Below are 18,911 nucleotides of genomic sequence, written 5' to 3' on the forward strand. Positions count from 1 at the left end.
TCAACAAGCGTGTTTATTTACAGCTGTGGAACCGGACTCGCACTGAAAAAACGAAGGCAGCGACCCCTATCCATGCATATGGCGTTACAATGTATTAGGTATAGGAACAAGCACTCCATATATTATATCCTCTAAGATCCCACCTGATCCATATAGATCATTAACAGGGCAAGGATTTTTATTTATACTTAAAAAACCAAAATATGTGCATAAAATATGCACCTTAAATCTGAAAATATACTATGTTTCCACCTACGCTAAATCCGAGATTTAGCAAAGTAGATTTAAAATAAATTCCGAGATTTATTCTAAATCTACTTAGCTAAATCTAGGCACAGTGCCTATGTTCTGTAACTTAGTCGAGAACTTCTCGCATCGAAAAATTTTGAAACAAGCATTCAATACGTTTCTCTATTTGGAAAAATATCCTGTGTCTGTATCTCGATGTGAGAAGCAACCCTGTACATTTTTTATTCCATTGGAATTATTGGAAACTGTAAAAAAAAGGGAAAATATTTGTACCTTTGGCCATCAAAGGTCATGGTATAAAAAGAGAAGGTATGATCATTAGAAAAAACTTAGTATCAAGAACTGTCAAAACTTATGGCTACTTAAGGTTTTGACAGCCCAGCCCATTGAAATTGTTGTTGTAAACAAATTTGTCTTGGAAGGTGTTGTTGCTTTTGACTTTGCCAAATGCCAAACGTCAAAACCTTATTACCCCATTTTGTAAGATGGCGGCTCTAATGATCATACCTTGTCTTTTTATACCATGATCAAAGGTCATATAGACATAGTTTTACAATAAATATTCTAAGGCTCGGTAGTCCGAAGGTAAAGCAGTCGGTCAGCGAGTGGAGGGTACCGAGTTCAAGTCACAGTTGTGGCATGTAATTTTTTCTTTTTTTTTTCTTTAATATTCTTTTTTTTTATTTTAAAAATTTAAGTGATACAAAAATAAATTACCGTGAACACTATTTCAGAAGTAACATATTTTATTTAATGTAAGATTATCAAATTTTTTTCAAATATCTTACTTTCTCGCATCCTTTTTGATTGTGAGTAATTTTGGCAGTTCAATCGAGAAATTATCTCGATATTTTTCTTACAGACAAAGTTTTATTCACATTTTTCCAGTCTGTCAAGCATTTTGATTCAGAAATGTTTCAAGGCGAGAAAATTTTGTTTATAGAAACAAACGAATGTGAGAAAATGATTTTTGTGTCGATTCACATTATTTTTGTTCCGATTTGCGTGTTTCATGCGAGAAATTTCTCGATGCGAGAGTTACAGAACGTTGGCACTGATTTAGATATAAACAAATATTATTATCATTTTACAATAATAAAATTGATACTCCTTCATATAAAATTAATTCGTAAAATAAATGTTTTTCGAGGTATTTTTTGTTTTTTTCTTATGGAAACTACATTGAACGGCAAATCGGAAAATAATCTATATCACTTTGAGGTTTTGGCGCTATCCACCAGTTGCCGTGATTCCAAGTGTCAATAGGGGGGTTCACATTGACCAACTTACCGGACAGACCCATTGTCATTTGGCCTGATGGCTGAATTATATTTTTCGTTCACACTCATCAGACAATTTTCATCAAAACCCATTTTTCATCTTATTTTTAATGTATCTTTCACCTATTCTGCTCTCAAATTCAAGAGAATGGATTATCACTGTCTGCCGGACAGACATGTCGTTCAATTGACTAACATGTCCGTCCGACCACCAAAAAATCAAAATTTTTTGAAAACCATCCGGCAAACCGGACAGGTCGTCGGATGGGTGTTCACACTATCAAAACAGCATCAGATCAGACCAAACGGCGGCTGGTCTGTCCGGTAAGTTAGTCAATGTGAACCCCCCTAATACGGCACTTTTCCTCAAAATTGAAATGTCAAATGTTATTCTTTCTTCTACACTGACGTTTGGCTTAAAAGCCCAATTCCCACCCCACCCTGTACCTAAAATCTCATTTTCATCCATTCCGCAAAAGCATTTTAAAAATGAACAATTTTTCACATCCATTTCATTTCATTTAAAATTAAAAATTCATCCGATGTTTTGTGTCAAAAAACTGGAATTGGATCCTATCCATTAAAAAAACCGTGTGGTTTTTCTCCTCCATTATTTGTGCAACATTTCATTTCAATTTTTTATATGTGAATTTATTTACTCCAAATAAAATAAAACGCAAATTAAAAATCAAAATTTATTAAAATGTCTGCCGTAGAAACGAAAATTGAAGAACCCGTTGCCGCTGTGCCAGAAACAGCCCCAGCCGATGGTGAAGTAAAAAAACAAAAGAAACCCAAACCCAATAACAAGAAACTTCGACAAGGTACGTTTTGGGGTTGGGGGTTTGCGATGCGAATCTTTCATTTATTAGGGTTGCTTTTGTACAAAATTGAGGTCGTCTTTCTTAGTTTTTTTGTCTGCTTTTAAATATTTTCCACGGAGGATGGTTATCTATATTGTTGACATCTTGCTTTGCTAATAGAAAGCACAAATAATTCTTTCAAGTGTAAATAAAATTCTCAGGTTATGTTGAATTGCAAATCTAGAATGTGGCCATTTGGTGCAGTCATCCGCTTCACGTGAACTGCATTCTTTCCCAATCACGTGTCACTAATTTATTTAAGTTGATGCAATCTCTTCTCCAATTAACTTAAAAATCTTATTTCATTTAGCTGAAGCAGCTGCAAAAGCAGCGGAAGGTGGAGCAGATAACGAAGAAACGCCCAAGCAGCAAAATGGCAATGCTGCCAGCGAAGAAGGCGATGCCGACAAGAAGAAGAAAAAGAAGCAAAACAAAGCCAAACCCAAAGGAGCACCCATGACTCCTATCGCCGAACAATTCCCCGACGGAAACTTCCCTGAGGGAGAAGTTGTCAAACATCCCATTCCCAAGGATGTCGATGAGCGAACAGCCAAAGATCGCTTCACCAACGAGGAGAAGCGTGCTCTCGATCGCATGCACACAGACATTTACAACGAGCTTCGTCATGCAGCTGAAGCCCATCGCCAGACTCGGCAGTACATGCAGAGCTACATCAAACCCGGAATGAGTATGATTCAGATTTGTGAGGAGTTGGAGACTACTGCCAGAAGGTTGATTGGAGAAAATGGTCTCGAAGCTGGGTTGGCCTTTCCGACGGGATGTTCTCTAAATCACTGTGCCGCACATTACACACCGAATGCTGGGGACACCACAGTCTTGGGTTATGATGATGTGTGCAAGATCGATTTTGGAACTCATATCAAGGGACGCATCATTGATTGCGCTTTTACTTTGGCATTTAACAACAAATACGACAAATTGTTGGAGGCGGTAAAAGATGCTACAAACACTGGCATCAGAGAGGCTGGTATCGATGTCAGGTTGTGCGATATCGGAGCAGCCATCCAAGAAGTTATGGAATCGTATGAGATCGAGTTGGATGGAAAGACTTACCAGGTGAAGAGCATTCGGAATTTGAATGGGCACTCGATCAGCCCATATCGTAAGTATTTTTCTCATTGAATATCATTATTTATAGTTACATTTATATTGTTGAAAATGACGATACATATACTGTTGGAAATGTCAAAAAAAAAATCCTGTAAAAGTTACAGCTCTTAATATTAATATTAAGTACTGCCGCATCGCAAATGTCTATTTCCCATATGATTTACATGGGAAAGATTGTGTTTTTGACTTTGGAATTTTAAAACTTTTTAATGGTTCATCAAAAAACTAGATTTAAGCATCTTCTTGTATAAAATTGAACGCTCTATAAAAAAGATTCAATTTGTTTTGATAAACCGCCCCGTTTCGAAGTTATTCAACTTTAAAATATAAAATATAAACTCCTGCTCAAAATTAGCGCACACTTTTTTCTTCTTTAGATATAGCCCTGCATCTTATTTCAAATGGCTTTAAAATTCTTTGGTGTATTTTTTTTTTGTGTTTGCTTATTGTTTAGCAAGTCTAAAAAATGGTAAACTGCAACAGTATTATCAATCAAAAAAAAGATATATCAATTTTAAGGATTCAAGGTCTGAAAACTGATTTTAAATACAGTTGAAACTCGATTATCCGGGATTCGATTAACCGGGACGCTCTATTATCCGTGATGAAAATATTTGAAATTTGTTCTCGCAAATAAAGACAACGTATTAATTTAAACTCTGTTAACCGTAATAAACTCTACTATCCGTAATATATGAAAAGCACCTAACAAATTCCTTCACTTCAAATCAGTCCTATGCAAAAAGAAGTTGCGGGATATGTGTAGTATTTTGTTTTTTTACGAGTATCTTATTTTTGTTTTCGTTTTTTTTCATAAGTTTTTTAATAAATACTTAAATATATATAACTTTTTGTTTGAGAAAACAAAGTTCTATTATTCGGGATTTTCGATTATCCGTAATGGGCTCGGTCCCGACCATCCCGGTTAATCGAGTTTCAACTGTAATAATTTTTGTTGTTTAAGAAAACAAAATTTTTAAATTAAAGCAGGTTACAGTTCTTTCCAATAATTTTATGCAATCTTTGTATTGTCTTCTCTAGCGCATATGACAACTTGGAGTCTTGTTCATTCCACGAACTAACTTTTGAAGGTTTTGTTGTAACTCTTCTTTCACTGCAGTTTTCAGTTGATCAAGACTGCTTGGAGGTGGATTTCGGTAGCGAATGCATTTCTGTGATATTTCCTAGACGTCTTCTATTGAATTTAAACCCGGACTTCTGTGTGATAAATCCGAAGCTGGCATATTTAAATCTCGAAAATATTCTCAAATCACTCTAGCATGTATTATCGTTCATCAGAGTAAACTGTGGACAAAATCTAGAGGTGATTGGAAGTGCATGCTGTTCGAGGATATCAGTCAAGTATCTTTGGTACTTAACGTAGGTCTAGGAGAGCTCATCCATTCCCATTACTCCATAAAAATTTATAACTCTTCTCTAAAAGATTCGCGGGTTGACAGATAGACTTCAGCAAATCTCTCCCCACATCTTCCCACAAACTTTTTTTTCCATACCTTGAAAATAAGATCATTCCTGTGTCATTTGAGAAAATTACCATGACTGTGACATAAAGTAAAAATAGGACTTTTCAGAAAAATTAATAGGATGTTCGTTAAATTTGAGCAGGAGTTTAATTTTTTCTTCATTTTTTTTTTCCAATTTTTGACGAAATTATTAGGTTTTTCAAAAAATTTGGCAAACTTTTCGAATTTTGTATGGTCTATGTTTAGTCTAGGAGTCGGCAGCAGATTTCTTGCGCGAGAGATAATCGATTTATATTAATAGAGCAAGGAGGTGCATTTATAGCGATAACAAACATGTAAGTCTGCCGACTGCAGTTTTTTTATGATTAAATGATTATGGAACCAAAAAAAGAAAAGTTTCGAATTACAACAGATTATAATTCCCTAAAACCAAAAAAATTGGTTAAAGTGAGAATACACATTACCTTCTGTCCGAAAAATGCAATTGAAATGTAAAAATTCAAGAGAATTTAAATGCATATTGTGGGCAGACTGATTCGTTTAAACTCTGATAAATTATATTTTTGGTATCACGTATGCTTGAGCTATTAGAGAGACAGTAATTTTGTTGGTATCATAACATATCAGAAACGTTAGGGACTAAATATTTAGGTAATTTCTCGGTCTCTGATTGGTCAACTGTCAAAAAAAATCCTTCCAATTTATGTAATTTTATTCGAAAGCTGACTGGAAAGTTAGGCAAGAAAATTTTCCCTAAAAATTTAGGAAAGTTTTTTTTGTCAACATGACAACAGATTGTTTTTAATTAAAGAATTAATTTAGCAAAATTAAATTTATTTGTGTGAAAACAACTAAAAAGTGCATTATCGGTTATAATTAATTTAATTTATTCATTACAGTTAAGTGAAATTTGGTGTCTTACCCATGCGACCGGTAAAATTCTTAAATAAATTTCGAAATTTGACAATAGCATCACATCCAAACTAATTAAGTCAATTTACTCAAATTTCCGTTCAGAAAATTACGTTGCCTAAATATCTAGTTCCTAATATTTCCTGAACGTTTCCGTTGAAAAGCTTACTGGAAAGTTAGGCAAGAAATTTTTGCCTAAACATTTAGGAAAGTTTTTTTTGTCAACATGACAGCTGATTGTTTTAAATTATTGAATTTCGTTAACTGAATTAAATTTATTTGTGTGAAAAACTAGTAAAATGTGCATTATCGGTTATAATTAATGTTCTTTATTTATTAAAATGAAGTGAAATTTGCCATGCGATCTATAAATTGTTAAGTAGATTTCGAAAGTTGACAATAACATCACATCCAAACTAATTTAGGGAATTTACTCAAATTTCCGTTCAGAAAATGACGTTGCCTAAATATCTAATCCCTAATATTTCCTGAACGTGCCCATTTTTATTAATTTTCGCGTCGTTTTTTTTTTAATTTTATAAAAGCATTTTTGTAGAGCGTTGAATTTTATACAAGAAAATGACTTTTTGATAAACCATTAAAAAGTTATAAAATTCCAAAGTCAAAAACGCAATCTTTCCCATGTAAATCATATAGAAAATAGAAATTTGCGATGCGGCAGTACTTAATATTAATATTAAGGGCTGGAAGTTTTACAGGTTTTTTTTTCGTCATTTCCAACAATATTTTCGATATAACTATGAACAAAAAAAAATTTTTTTTTTAATCAAACTAATATCATAGTTAATATTATTTTTGAATATCAACTCGTCTTTTAGGTATTCATTCGGGTAAGACAGTGCCCATCGTCAAAGGTGGAGAATCCACTCGCATGGAAGAGAATGAATTTTATGCTATCGAAACTTTCGGTTCGACTGGACGTGGTTTGGTCCATGATGACATGGATTGCTCGCATTACATGAAGAACTTTGATGCTCCTTACGTCCCGTTGCGTCTGCAATCATCTAAACAATTGCTAGGAACTATCAACAAGCATTTCAGTACTTTGGCTTTCTGTAAGAGATGGCTGGATCGTGCTGGAGCTACCAAGTATCAAATGGCATTGAAGGATCTGTGTGACAAGGGTGTTGTTGAAGCTTACCCTCCACTTTGTGACATCAAGGGATGCTATACGGCTCAGTATGAACACACAATCATGCTGCGACCGACTTGTAAGGAGATTGTATCCCGTGGATCGGATTATTGATTGTCCGAGTTATATAAGATAACAGGCTGGACCGATGGGACTCTTCGACGATTGACAACATTGTTTCTTATTTCTATATTTTGTTCTGCTTTCAAATTTTATTGTGTTTGGAATTGGAAATAATTGCATATTATTGGATTTTGTTGAAGAGGAAGAAATACATCTGAGATGAAATTAAAGTTTAGAAATGATCAGTCGATCATTTATACAAATAATAATCTTGGGAGTAATTTTTTTTTTAAATGTTTTCTACAGATCATACCTTCCAATGTGTTCGATGTTCAGTGTATAAAACAAAATCTATGATTAGGTTAGGAGTTTGCACTGCTTGACAAACCGAGTAATTCAAAAATATCATTTTTGACCTCTGGCTAAAGCCTTAAGTACATTGGCCTATTTTTGCAAAAGTACAAAAGTAAAATTTTTTTTTTCCTACTAGCGCTGTTAGTTTGTAAAAATGAGTACATAAATTGATTTTTAGAGCAAAAAAAACAAGCTTTCTGCATCATTTGTTTTAATTTTCCTTTTGAAAAACTATATAAAAATGAGTTTGAAAATTTTAACATAAGTACTTTTTCACTTTTCGAGCCAATGTAGTTAAGGCTTAATTCGGTGATATTTGATTTTCTGATTATTGACCCAGTTGATTGAATATTGGGCCCCTAGCATTTAACTGCATACGATCGAGTGATCTGTCTCTCTACAATCGAGTGTCGGCTACATTTGTTTTGGTTCATTTGAAGGTTTTTAAAAGAGAACGCGTGATTTAACCAAATTAGATACTGCCACTACAGTCGAGTTACCTCAATTGTGACAAGATACGTGATGACATCTACATAATGCCGGCCTAGTGTAACACAGAACATCAAAATTTTGGATGATGTACCTTTAGTTGAATGAGATAAAATCGGTGGATGTTTATTATCAATTTGGCTTGCTCTTATTTTTATCTGAAATTTTCAAGAAAAGCTACTGGTTTATTTTTAATTTTTTTTTACCACGATTTTAATATTTCTTCATCGAGTCTTTCAAGTGAACCGGATAGTTGATAAGTCTGAAAAGGCGCATTTAGGTATACCAAAACCGAACTATCGGCCGCGGATCGGAGCTGTTTGGCCGAATGTCTCTACTTCAGAGACGCGAAACTTGACTAAATGTTTAGTCCTTAACTTTTCTGAACAATTGAGGTATATGTACATGTACGTGAGCTATTACGTCGACGAGTAAATTGATTTGTAAAGATACATCAGTTTGAGTAGGAATAACCTCAAGATATTTACAGGTTTCGGGTGCTTTCATAAATGCATGGTTGCGCAAGTCTAACGAATGCAAAGCTTTCATTAATGCAAATGACAAATGTCAGGTGTTCATAAATGTAAAACGCAAATATTTGCAACGCAAAAAAAGTTTTTTTTTTCTTCTTAAAGAAGATATGTTTGTTTTGGAGAAGAGGGTGAATTGAAACTTAAAAATTTTTCCAAATGACGCAAATCAGAAAAAGTGTTCATAAATTCAAAGTAAAATACATGCGCAAATAGTTTTTCTGACATTAGTCTGATCGCAAATGACCGCATGTAAACAAAGCAACCATGCAATTATGAAAGCACCCTTCATGGTCTACTGCAAACTAAGAAGGTAGCGTGGGCTATAAAATAATTAAAAATAGGTCAAACTACTTGGTGAGCACTTAACATGGGTTACTCCGAATATAATAGAATATAAAAGGGTACAGAAGGAGGACATTTACTATAAGCCAACAAAATGCAAAGATCAATCCAAGAATCCCTCTTACTAACTGCTGGATCAATGGTCTCAGAAGGCATTTAATAACCAAAGAAACACTGTACAAGAGCTTCACTATCCCATACCTGATGTATGGGACAGATGACACTGGTCAACAAGGTTTTTGCCACAAGAACCAAAATATACTTTTCTAGTAGTTTTCGGGGTGCTGAATCCGAATCTGAAGTCAGAAAAATTTGATTTGCCTTCGTTTTTGAACGGTGCCAATAAGAGCTAGTTTTATTCATTCAAAAAATGTTTAAATCTTTCCGATATCTCTTTTATTGCCCGAGATATTTAAAATTTAAGTAGCGGTATTTGAATCAGAAACAACACTGGCCAACCAAATTACACTTTTTTTGCCACAAGAATCAAAATATACTTTTCTGAATTCTATTAGCCTTCGTTCTTAAAATCTTACCGTTATAATATGCAAAAAAGGGTTTTTTTTTATAATGGTTATATTTCAAGAATGGAGGCTAATAGAATTTTTCCGATTGCGATCAGCAACTCAAAAACCTTCAGAAAAGTATATTTTGGTTCTTGTGGCAAAAATTCTGTGGCCAGTGACTTAAACTTTAGATTGAGTTTAGTTTCTCTTTGACTTATTAAATGAAACTAAAGATATCTCGAGCAATAAAAGAGATATCCGGAAAATTTAAACAGTTTATGAAAGAAGAATATCTGTTCTTTTAATAACCATTTCAAATTTGTTTATAATGAATTACCTCACATAAAAACAGAACCCCGAAAACAGCCAAAATTACGTTTTTTGACATTTTCTAACGGTAATATTTCAAAAACGAAAGCCAATCAAATTTTTCTGACTTCAGATTCGGATTCAGTACCCCAAAAACTACTAGAAAAGTATATTTGGGTTCTTGTGGCAAAAAAAAAGTTAAATTTTGTTGACCAGTGTGATTGGAGGGAAGGATTAAACGACGAGCTATAAAGAATTCCATCGACATCGACTTGGTGAGAAAGCCAAAATAAAGCGTCTAAGATGACTGAGACAGGTGAGGCGTATGTACTTAGACTTGGTGTGTTCGTTCTCCACTTGAGCACACGGGGACAACCTTAACTTGATGATGAGCTGACTGGATTCTTCGATGATGGTGAAACATGAGTGCATTTAGCTTGCATACAGAACGAAGAATTAAGATGATGCTGAAATGCCAAGTATAAAACTGGAAAAGCTATAGGTATTATAAAACAGTATACTCTCGCTAACTTGAACATACGAAAACTTGAACATGTTGTTTTCTTGAACTATTTTATTGCTGACTCCATAAGTTGAATAATTAAAGTATTTGAAGCTCTATAACTTGAACAAATAAATTGTATTTCAACAGAAGTTTGAATTTCCTAAATATAGGTTACTACACGTTTGTAATTGGGTTTTGTGTCAATTACATTAATTTACAATAACAAATTGAATTCATGCGAAAACTTTTTTTTATGTTCCAGTAACTTGAACAATCCAATAACTTGAACAGGCCTGGTTTCGTATCTTTTCAAGTTAGCGAGATTCCACTGTATTTGATGAGTTGAAATTGTTTCACAACCTTAGATAAAGGAATGAAACTTAACTTTTTCTTCTAAATATTTTTTTGTTTTTCAACTAAATATTAATTACAATAAAAAAGATTGCATCTTACTTAATAGTCAATGTGTAAAAAATAAACTTTATTTGTGGACGGAATATTTTATCTTATTTTCTATATAATTGATTTGTATATAATTATTTACCAAAAGCTATCTTACTTTCCATTATGGCATAAGAAGTTCAATATTTGGATTTTGATACTTCAAAAAGATTTGATACTGCGAGAATACGCAAAGCCAGCAGTAACCCTGAAATAGTATTTTATTATGTATTTAGTAAATTTCTTAATAAATAAAATTTCAATCTTACGTTATAGAACATCCAAACAAAGTTGAATAAAGCTGATAAGGTTTGTTCAAGCTGTAGAAAAAATGGTCAAAAAGTTTCGTAAGAAGATAAAACTTTATAAGAAAATTGTTTAATTTACATATATATAGTATCCTGCAATAAGCCAAATCCCAAACAGCAGTTGATAGACGATTCCAAGTCCAGCAAGAACTAGCCAAGGGATCAGCCATCCGCGTGTGCTAGACAGATTTAGAAATAAACATGAGTTTATGGATTTCTTCCCACTAAAATTTAACTTACTTGATTTTAATTGCAACATAAATTAAATATGATGCAATGATAAACAGGCAAAAGTAAAATATATACAATCCTCCATAAACTAGCATTGAATGTCTTATATCGGTTTCGAAGAGCGGCGAATACAATTGTGAAGATTCTCCGCCCAGAAGCATATATGCAATCTAAAAGCATTCGTAGTTGCATTTATATTTGTATGTTGATTTTGTTTGGAATTTAAGGAACCTTACCAATGTGATGCTGACGATGGACAATGCAGCTGTATAAACGGCCACAGCCAAGCTACCGGATTTAACATTATTGGACCAAATGAATGGTGACCAGCATGAACTTAATACCACCATCGCTAGAAAGTACTAATTAATGAGTCGTTGTTTGTTTTCTTGAGAGTGTTTAAGCTAGTACACGCCCAATGATTCAGTAGTCAAAATGCCACGATTATTGAATGATGGTTAATATATTTTTCTATGTTTTTATAATGTATGCGAAGGGCAATTAAATACGGAAATAAAAATTTTAAAATAATAACTAATTTTATTAAAAAAGTTGTAAACAAAAAAGGGCTTGGTCTTCAACCAACTAGTAGTTTCTTTTTTTTTTTAAATAAAAAATAAAGCAAGCAAATTGACATTACGAGGTTTACACCATCAAAATTAAACTAGCAAACATGCGGTTTGATACCGCGAACATTCCACATTTGTCAGACATGTTGATTATTTCCTTAGGGCACCTACACACCATGAATGTTTGATGGCACAGTACCACAGATCCATGGTATAGCCTGGTACGCTGCTCGCGCTAAAATTTAGCTGAGATAAAATTCCCATACAAGTTATCGATAACTTGTATGGGATCCATTTTATCTCGGCTAAAAATTTTCGATAATTTGTATGGGAGCTAAAATTTAGCGCGAGCAGCGTACCAGGCTTATAAGAAGACAAGAGGTGTGTTTTTTATTACCACCGGTCTTAACTGGACAAAAAAAAAACACAGTCGGGGCTAAGAAATTTACATGTTAAAGCCTGGTACGCTGCTCGCGCTAAATTTTAGCTGAGATAAAATTCCCATACAAGTTATCGATAACTTGTATGGGATCCATTTTATCTCGGCTAAAAATTTTCGATAATTTGTATGGGAGCTAAAATTTACCGCGAGCAGCGTACCAGGCTTAAGCCTGGTACGCTGCTCGCGCTAAATTTTAGCCAAGATAAAATTCCCATACAAGTTATCGATAATTTGTATGGGATCCATTTTAGCTCAGATAAAAATTTTCGATAATTTGTATGGGAGCTAAAATTTAGCGCGAGCAGCGTACCAGGCTTTAATTGTTAAATACAACAACACTTTAGCCCCTTGGGCTTAGTTGTTTAGCATAGAGAATTCTCTGGGCTTAACTTTTTCAACAGATTTAAATCTGTGCTACCAAATCAACCTGTTCGTAAATTGTTTAGAATTTGTTTAAAAACATCAAAACTAATGTTTGGAATGACAATTATTATTTTAAATATTTATATAATAGTTAGTTAAACTTTTTTTTTTCAAAAACACACAAAAAAACCGAAAAGCGAAAAATATTACAACTTTATATTTTTTTTGTGTCAGCTGATTTCGGAACATTTAATATGCAGTGCTGCCAATTTTTCTCGGTAAGCCCCGAGGCGTTTTTTTTATCCAGTTAAGACCGGTGGTAATAAAAAACACACCTATTGTATACAGTAGACTGATTCAAAAAAATTTTTTTTTTCTTTTGTTCAAAGCATTGTTGAAAATATTGTTGGAAATGACGAAAAAAAAATACTGTAAAAGTTTCAGCCCTTAATGTTAACATTTAGTACCGCCGCATCGCAAATTTCTATTTCCCATACGATTTGTATGGGAAAGATTGTGTATTTGTGTTTAGAATTTTTTATCTTTTTAATGGGTCATCAAAAAGGCTAGATTTAATCATTTTCTTGTATAAAATTGAACGCTCTACAAAATTGCATTTATGAAATTTAAAAAAAACGGACGCGAAAAATTAATTAAAATAATTTTTAGTTGAAAAAATGAATAATTCGAATTTATTGAAGAAATCTAAAATGGTAGTATTAGGGGTTTGAGAGTTATATAAAAGGATCTGTGAAACCAAAACACAACATAGAATACAAATATTCGAAAATTTTGCCAAATTTTTTGAAAAACCTAATAATTTCGTCAAAAAATCGGAAAAAAATGAGAAAAAATTACTTTTTATATTTTAAAGTTGAATAACTTCGAAACGCGGGGGTTAATCGAAAAAATTATTAAGAGCTTTTTTGTAGAGCGGACAATTTTATAAAAGAAAATGATTTTGCCAAGCCTTTCAGATGAACCATTAAAAAGATAAAAAATTCTAAACACAAATACACAATCTTTCCCATACAAATCGTATGGGAAATAGAAATTTGCGATGCGGCGGTACTAAATGTTAACATTAAGGGCTGAAACTTTTACAGTATTTTTTTTCGTCATTTCCAATAATATTTTCAACAATGCTTTGAACAAAAAAAAAATTTTTTTTTTGAATCAGTCTAGTATACAGGGTGTCCCAAAAGTTAACGTCGAAACGAAAACGGTAGATAGGGTAGGTGGTGACAGTGTTATCAGAAAAATAATAAAAAAAATCGCAGCCATATATTTTGGGAGTTATGGGCATTTGAAAAAAAGTAGAAAAAATGGTCACCCTGTCACTACAAATCTTAATTTGTCTCACTTTTTTCTGTTGTTACGGAACCTTGAATAACCCTACTATCAAATGCATTTAAAAATTTTAACTCAGCTGCATCAGTTTTAAAGAAAATATTACATTTTAGCCCAACTTAGTACTAAAAAATTTTACATGACTCTAATTCAATGAGCCATAGTGTAAAAAAAAATGCACTACGATGTTTCGGCAAGTTACCTTAAAAGTTGGTGTGTTCAATTCTCTTTTCAAAATGGTATAACATTGTTGAGAAATGAGAATATTCCATAAATAACCGAGATAAAATTTTGTTTCTTAAGAAATCCGACTTTTTTATGAGGTAATTTTTCCATATTATTCAAGTTTTGTACCCTTCCAGAACCTTTCAGAATACAAAAACTTAAATAATATGGAAATTACTTAAAAAAAAGTCGGATTTCTTAAGAAAAAAAATTTTATCTCGGTTATTTATAGAATATTCTCAACAATGTTATACCATTTTGAAAAGAGAATTGAACACACCAACTTTTAAGGCAACTTGCCGAAACATCGTAGTGCATTTTTTTTACACTACGGCTCATTGAATTAGAGTCATGTAAAATTTTTTAGTACTAAGTTGGGTAAAAAAGTAATATTTTCTTTAAAACTGATGCAGCTGAGTTGAAATTTTTAAATGCATTTGATAGCAGGGTTATTCAAGGTTCCGTAACAACAGAAAAAACTGAGAAAAATTAAGATTTGTAGTCACGGCGCATGAAAAACCGTCACAGGGTGATCATTTTTTCTACTTTTTTTCAAATGCCCATAACTCCCAAAATATATGGCTGCTATTTTTTTTATTATTTTTCCGATAACTGTCACCACCTACCCTATCTACCGTTTTCGTTTCGACGTTAACTTTTGGGACACCCTGTATATATTTCTATACTTTTACTTTTACAAAAGTTATATAAATAACGAAGTCTTTCCAATAGATGTTTTATTTATTTTTACTTTCACAAAGGCGCCCCAATTTTTTTCTATTTTACATTTTCAACAGCGCTCGTAGATATTGTTTGTCATAAACTTTTTGAAGAATGAAGGCACCCCCCCAATTTTGGGTTAATTTGTTTGGATTCCGGAAGGACAATGGTGTCCAAAATCTTCGTTCATCTTTGAAGAACAAGGCACCCCAATTTCTTTTAAAAGACTAAAGCAATCTTAATATTCCTCCAACCAATTTAATTTTTGCAAAGGCGCCCCTATATATAAACAACTGTACCAACTCTTTAAATGTGTTTAAACAAAAAAGTCAGAGATAAAGGTAAACTTGTCAATTGAGACTAAATGACATGAATATTTAATTTTTTTAAGTTAACCTTATGTACTTTAATAAACTGCAGATTGTTAATAATTGCATTAACAAGTATATGAGAAATAAGACATAATCTGCTATTGCTTTTCTTCGTGATTTTAAAAAATTGTTTTAAAATGAATTTTTTTTTTGAGAGGCGCCACTTGCAATCTTGCCCAGGGGCGCCGCCGGTAGTGCTTAAACCGGCACTGTTTAAACGTGCTAGTCTAATGAAGCGAAATCCCACACGAAATTCACTCCATCGGGGTCATGACCCCGTGACCCCCCTTGTATACGCCGTTGATTTACATGTTAAACTTGCCAACTTTTCCAGAAAGTGGAAAAAACACAAAAGGAAAGACATCTTACACCATACGAAAATTGATAAAAGTTTATATAGAAGACCTGACCTAAATCTAACAAATTTTTGGTTAGTGTTGCGAAAACGCAACGTTGTGAAGCTTAAAACATGTTTAGTTTTTATAACGTTAAAATAGATTCTTGTAATAAAAGTGATTATAGAATCGATCTATTTTCTTAAATATCTGAAATTTTTTCCAAAAAACTGAAATTATGAAAAACCATGAAGTCGAATTTAGTATTAGTTCGAGTCACCGAGTTACCACCAGAGTTCCTGAGATCGTTTCACTTCATGATAGTACTATGGAAACTAATATACAATGATGATCATTAGAGTCGTCATTTTACAAAATGGAGTAATAAATTTGACGTTTAATTTGGCAAAGTCAAAAGCAACAACAATTTCCATTGTTGTTAACAAATGGGGCAGCTGTCAAAAACTTAGGGCCAGTTGTACAAACGTGGTTCAGCCTCGGATCAGGAATTTAACCCACCGATTTCGGCGGATTAGCTGCGGGTCAACATCGGCGTCGGTTTAAGCATGAATGTGGCTATTTCTACATAATATTAACCTTGAACCAGTGCTAAACTTCAGAATTGCTACCGATTTCAGAAAATAAAAGTTGCTGATCCACGGATTAAACATTTGTACAACTGGCCCTTAGGAAGCCATCTTTTTTCTTTCACCTGACAGTTTTCGATACCTTCTCTTTTTATACCATGCCACAGATCAGAAAAACTCAACTAATGGTTATTCCAAAGCAGTGAAGCTTTTTTTTTATTAGAGTGAATTGAATAGATGTCAGTCAGATTGTTAATTCCAGGGGTTTGTTTAAGTCTTGAAGCTGCGAAACGAAATTTTCCATACAATATACAAAAATAGCATAACGAAATCTTGAACGAAAAATTTCATTTTGCTTTTCGTTTTTCAGTATACGCAGCTCTAGCGAAAAATTTGAGAGTTCTCACTCATTTGTCACTGTCGATGATAGTTTTTCTTGTGCCCCCCCCAGAACTGGCTCATACTTAAAGCAAATCAAATTATAAGAGTTGTTAAAATATATGAATAATAACACAAAGAACTTGAGTGAAACTCTTGTCTATTTCTGGCTGAAAATGCGAATTTTATTGTTTGTTGCTCCACCTCACAGATAAATAAACCACTATTTGTTGGGTAAACACGAATTTTTTTTCCATTTAAAAAAAGTGAATTTTCTAAGTGTTTTTTTTAACTTCAAAGTGATTTTGTTGAAAAATTTTGATATGGACATTGACAATTCAGGTATAAATTGTATTCTAAAAAAAAATTTTAGTGTATAAGTATGCAACTCTATTTTTTCATACGGCGAGGGGTTGAAATACACACTTAAAAAATTTGCACTTTTTTCGTTATTTTTTTCTTACATTAGTGTTTTTAAAATAGCGCAACCCGCCACAACATTGCATAACCTATATATTATTGAACTGCTGGATATGTAGAACAATCTTGCATTTCAAGAGTTTGCCCAAGTTTGCACCCCTGAAAATAAAGACCCCTTGAAAAAAAAGCGACCCCTACTTATAGACTTTTATAAATATTATGTTATTAAGAAAATTTCTCCAGGGATACCTTTAAAAATATGTAAAGAAATAGTAGGTGTGTTTTTTATTACCACCGGTCTTAACTGGACAAAAAAAACGCCTCGGGGCTTAACCTGAAATCTTGGCAGCACTGTATATTGAATGTTCCGAAAACAGCAGACACAACAAAAATTTAGAGTTGTCACATTTTTCACTTTAGTCATTTTCTTGTATTTTTCATGTATGTTTTACAAAGAGATACAAAAATGTATGCTAGCAAAACTATTTTAATACAACTTGTCCTTCCAAACGTGAGTTTTCACGTTTTTTAACAAATTCTAAACAATTTATGAAAAAATTAGTTTGGTAGCACAGATTTAAAACTCTTCAAAAAGTTAAGCCCAGAGAAATCTCCGGGCTAAACAACTAAGCCCAAGGGGCTAAGGTGTTGTTGTATTTAACATGTAAATTGCTTAGCCCAGACTGCGTTTTTTTTGTCCAGTTAAGACCGGTTGTAATAAAAAACACACCTAGTGTTTCAAATTTCAAAAGAATCGGTGCAGTAGTTTTGAAGTTATGAGGGGCACCGGCTTGAAAACATTAGTTGTGGGGAGAACGATTTAAAGTTTTGAACCCTGGACTAAAACGTATTAAAATACTGATAACTTAATGAATTTGGCTCCAATAGACGTACAATTTGAAAACAATATTCTTGAGATATAAAAAATTTTTATTGCAAATAAAAACAACAAAACTGGGTTTCCCAGGAAAAATGTACCTATGTTTCAGTTATTTTTTACTCTTAGGAACTTCAATATTTTTTATTAGAATGAAGTCTTTAGTATTTGACTAAAAACTACGAGGTCATTAAAAAATGGTACAAATATGTCCATAATATTGCAAAATTTTATACAAAATCAATTAAAAAACGAAAACATTTTTTTTCTACATTTCATCTTTAAAACTTAATTTCTCAAAAACTGTTTAATGAAACAACTTGACTCAAAAATAAAATAAATAACTAAGTTTAAGAAAAGTTATAGCACAGGGTTGTACGTGCATTTTATGATTTTTAATATTTTTTCTCTCCCGTCTAATCGGGAGGTGAGTGGGTAAGCACTTAAGTGGCTTTTACTGTACCAAGAAAAATTTTCCTTCCGAATAACTTTTTTGTCATTTGGTACCTATTTGATGTGGAAAATGTGCCCAAATATTTTTGGCCAGGTTTTAGACTAAAATACCGCACTCTGCGTCGTTAAAATTCGCTGCTTATCAGTCAATCGTATGATACTTCACTTTATTTCTAACTCTTATTGCTGATGTTTTTGCCAATCCGTCCCTTGTGCCCCCCCAGAAAAAAATCCTGGATCCGCCCATGAGAGGGATGATAATACAGTTTACCCGATGGATAGCAGAATGGCAAGGTAGCGTTAAAGTGAATCGAATTTGATAATCGGATCTTTGATTCACGTGAACATCAGAATAGGGCTGTTGATAATTTTTCGTTTTGCTTCAGCTGGTACGCCTATCCTAGGCCTTAGTAGATACGCAGATCGGGAAAAAAACAAATTTTATCTCTACAATTTTAATCTCTACAAAACATTTTTTATTATTTTTTTCCTTCTCACAATTTTGGCGGCAGAATAATGCTGCGAATATTATTTGTCCGCGCAAAATTAATTGGATACTTTTTCTTAACAGTGCTGCAGTAGCTTCGTGTAGACAATTCAACGTAGACAATTCTACATGTCAATGTCGACAATGTATACAATCAATTTTATTTTAACTTTTCAACTTT

General features: G+C 33.1%; 2 protein-coding genes across 2 annotated transcripts; one reads left to right on the forward strand and one right to left on the reverse strand.

The window, feature by feature from the left end:
* Positions 1-2,083: 2,083 nt before the first annotated feature.
* Positions 2,084-7,404, forward strand: LOC129914668 (methionine aminopeptidase 2). The gene is made up of 3 exons (XM_055993999.1): positions 2,084-2,353; positions 2,703-3,515; positions 6,759-7,404. The coding sequence occupies exons 1-3, from the start codon at positions 2,233-2,235 to the stop codon at positions 7,184-7,186; spliced, it is 1,362 nt and encodes a 453-aa protein (XP_055849974.1). The 5' UTR covers positions 2,084-2,232; the 3' UTR covers positions 7,187-7,404.
* A 3,218-nt stretch (positions 7,405-10,622) lies between these two features.
* On the reverse strand, positions 10,623-11,800 carry LOC129914470 (uncharacterized). Its single transcript, XM_055993740.1, has 5 exons — positions 11,390-11,800; positions 11,163-11,323; positions 11,002-11,101; positions 10,884-10,934; positions 10,623-10,822 (listed from the first exon to the last, which is right to left on the reverse strand). Exons 1-5 carry the CDS (start codon positions 11,501-11,503, stop codon positions 10,739-10,741), a joined length of 510 nt encoding a protein of 169 aa, XP_055849715.1. The 5' UTR covers positions 11,504-11,800; the 3' UTR covers positions 10,623-10,738.
* Between the last annotated feature and the right edge of the window lie 7,111 nt (positions 11,801-18,911).

This window comes from Episyrphus balteatus, chromosome 3 (genome assembly GCF_945859705.1).
Source record: "Episyrphus balteatus chromosome 3, idEpiBalt1.1, whole genome shotgun sequence".
In the NCBI taxonomy this organism is placed as follows: domain Eukaryota; kingdom Metazoa; phylum Arthropoda; class Insecta; order Diptera; family Syrphidae; genus Episyrphus; species Episyrphus balteatus.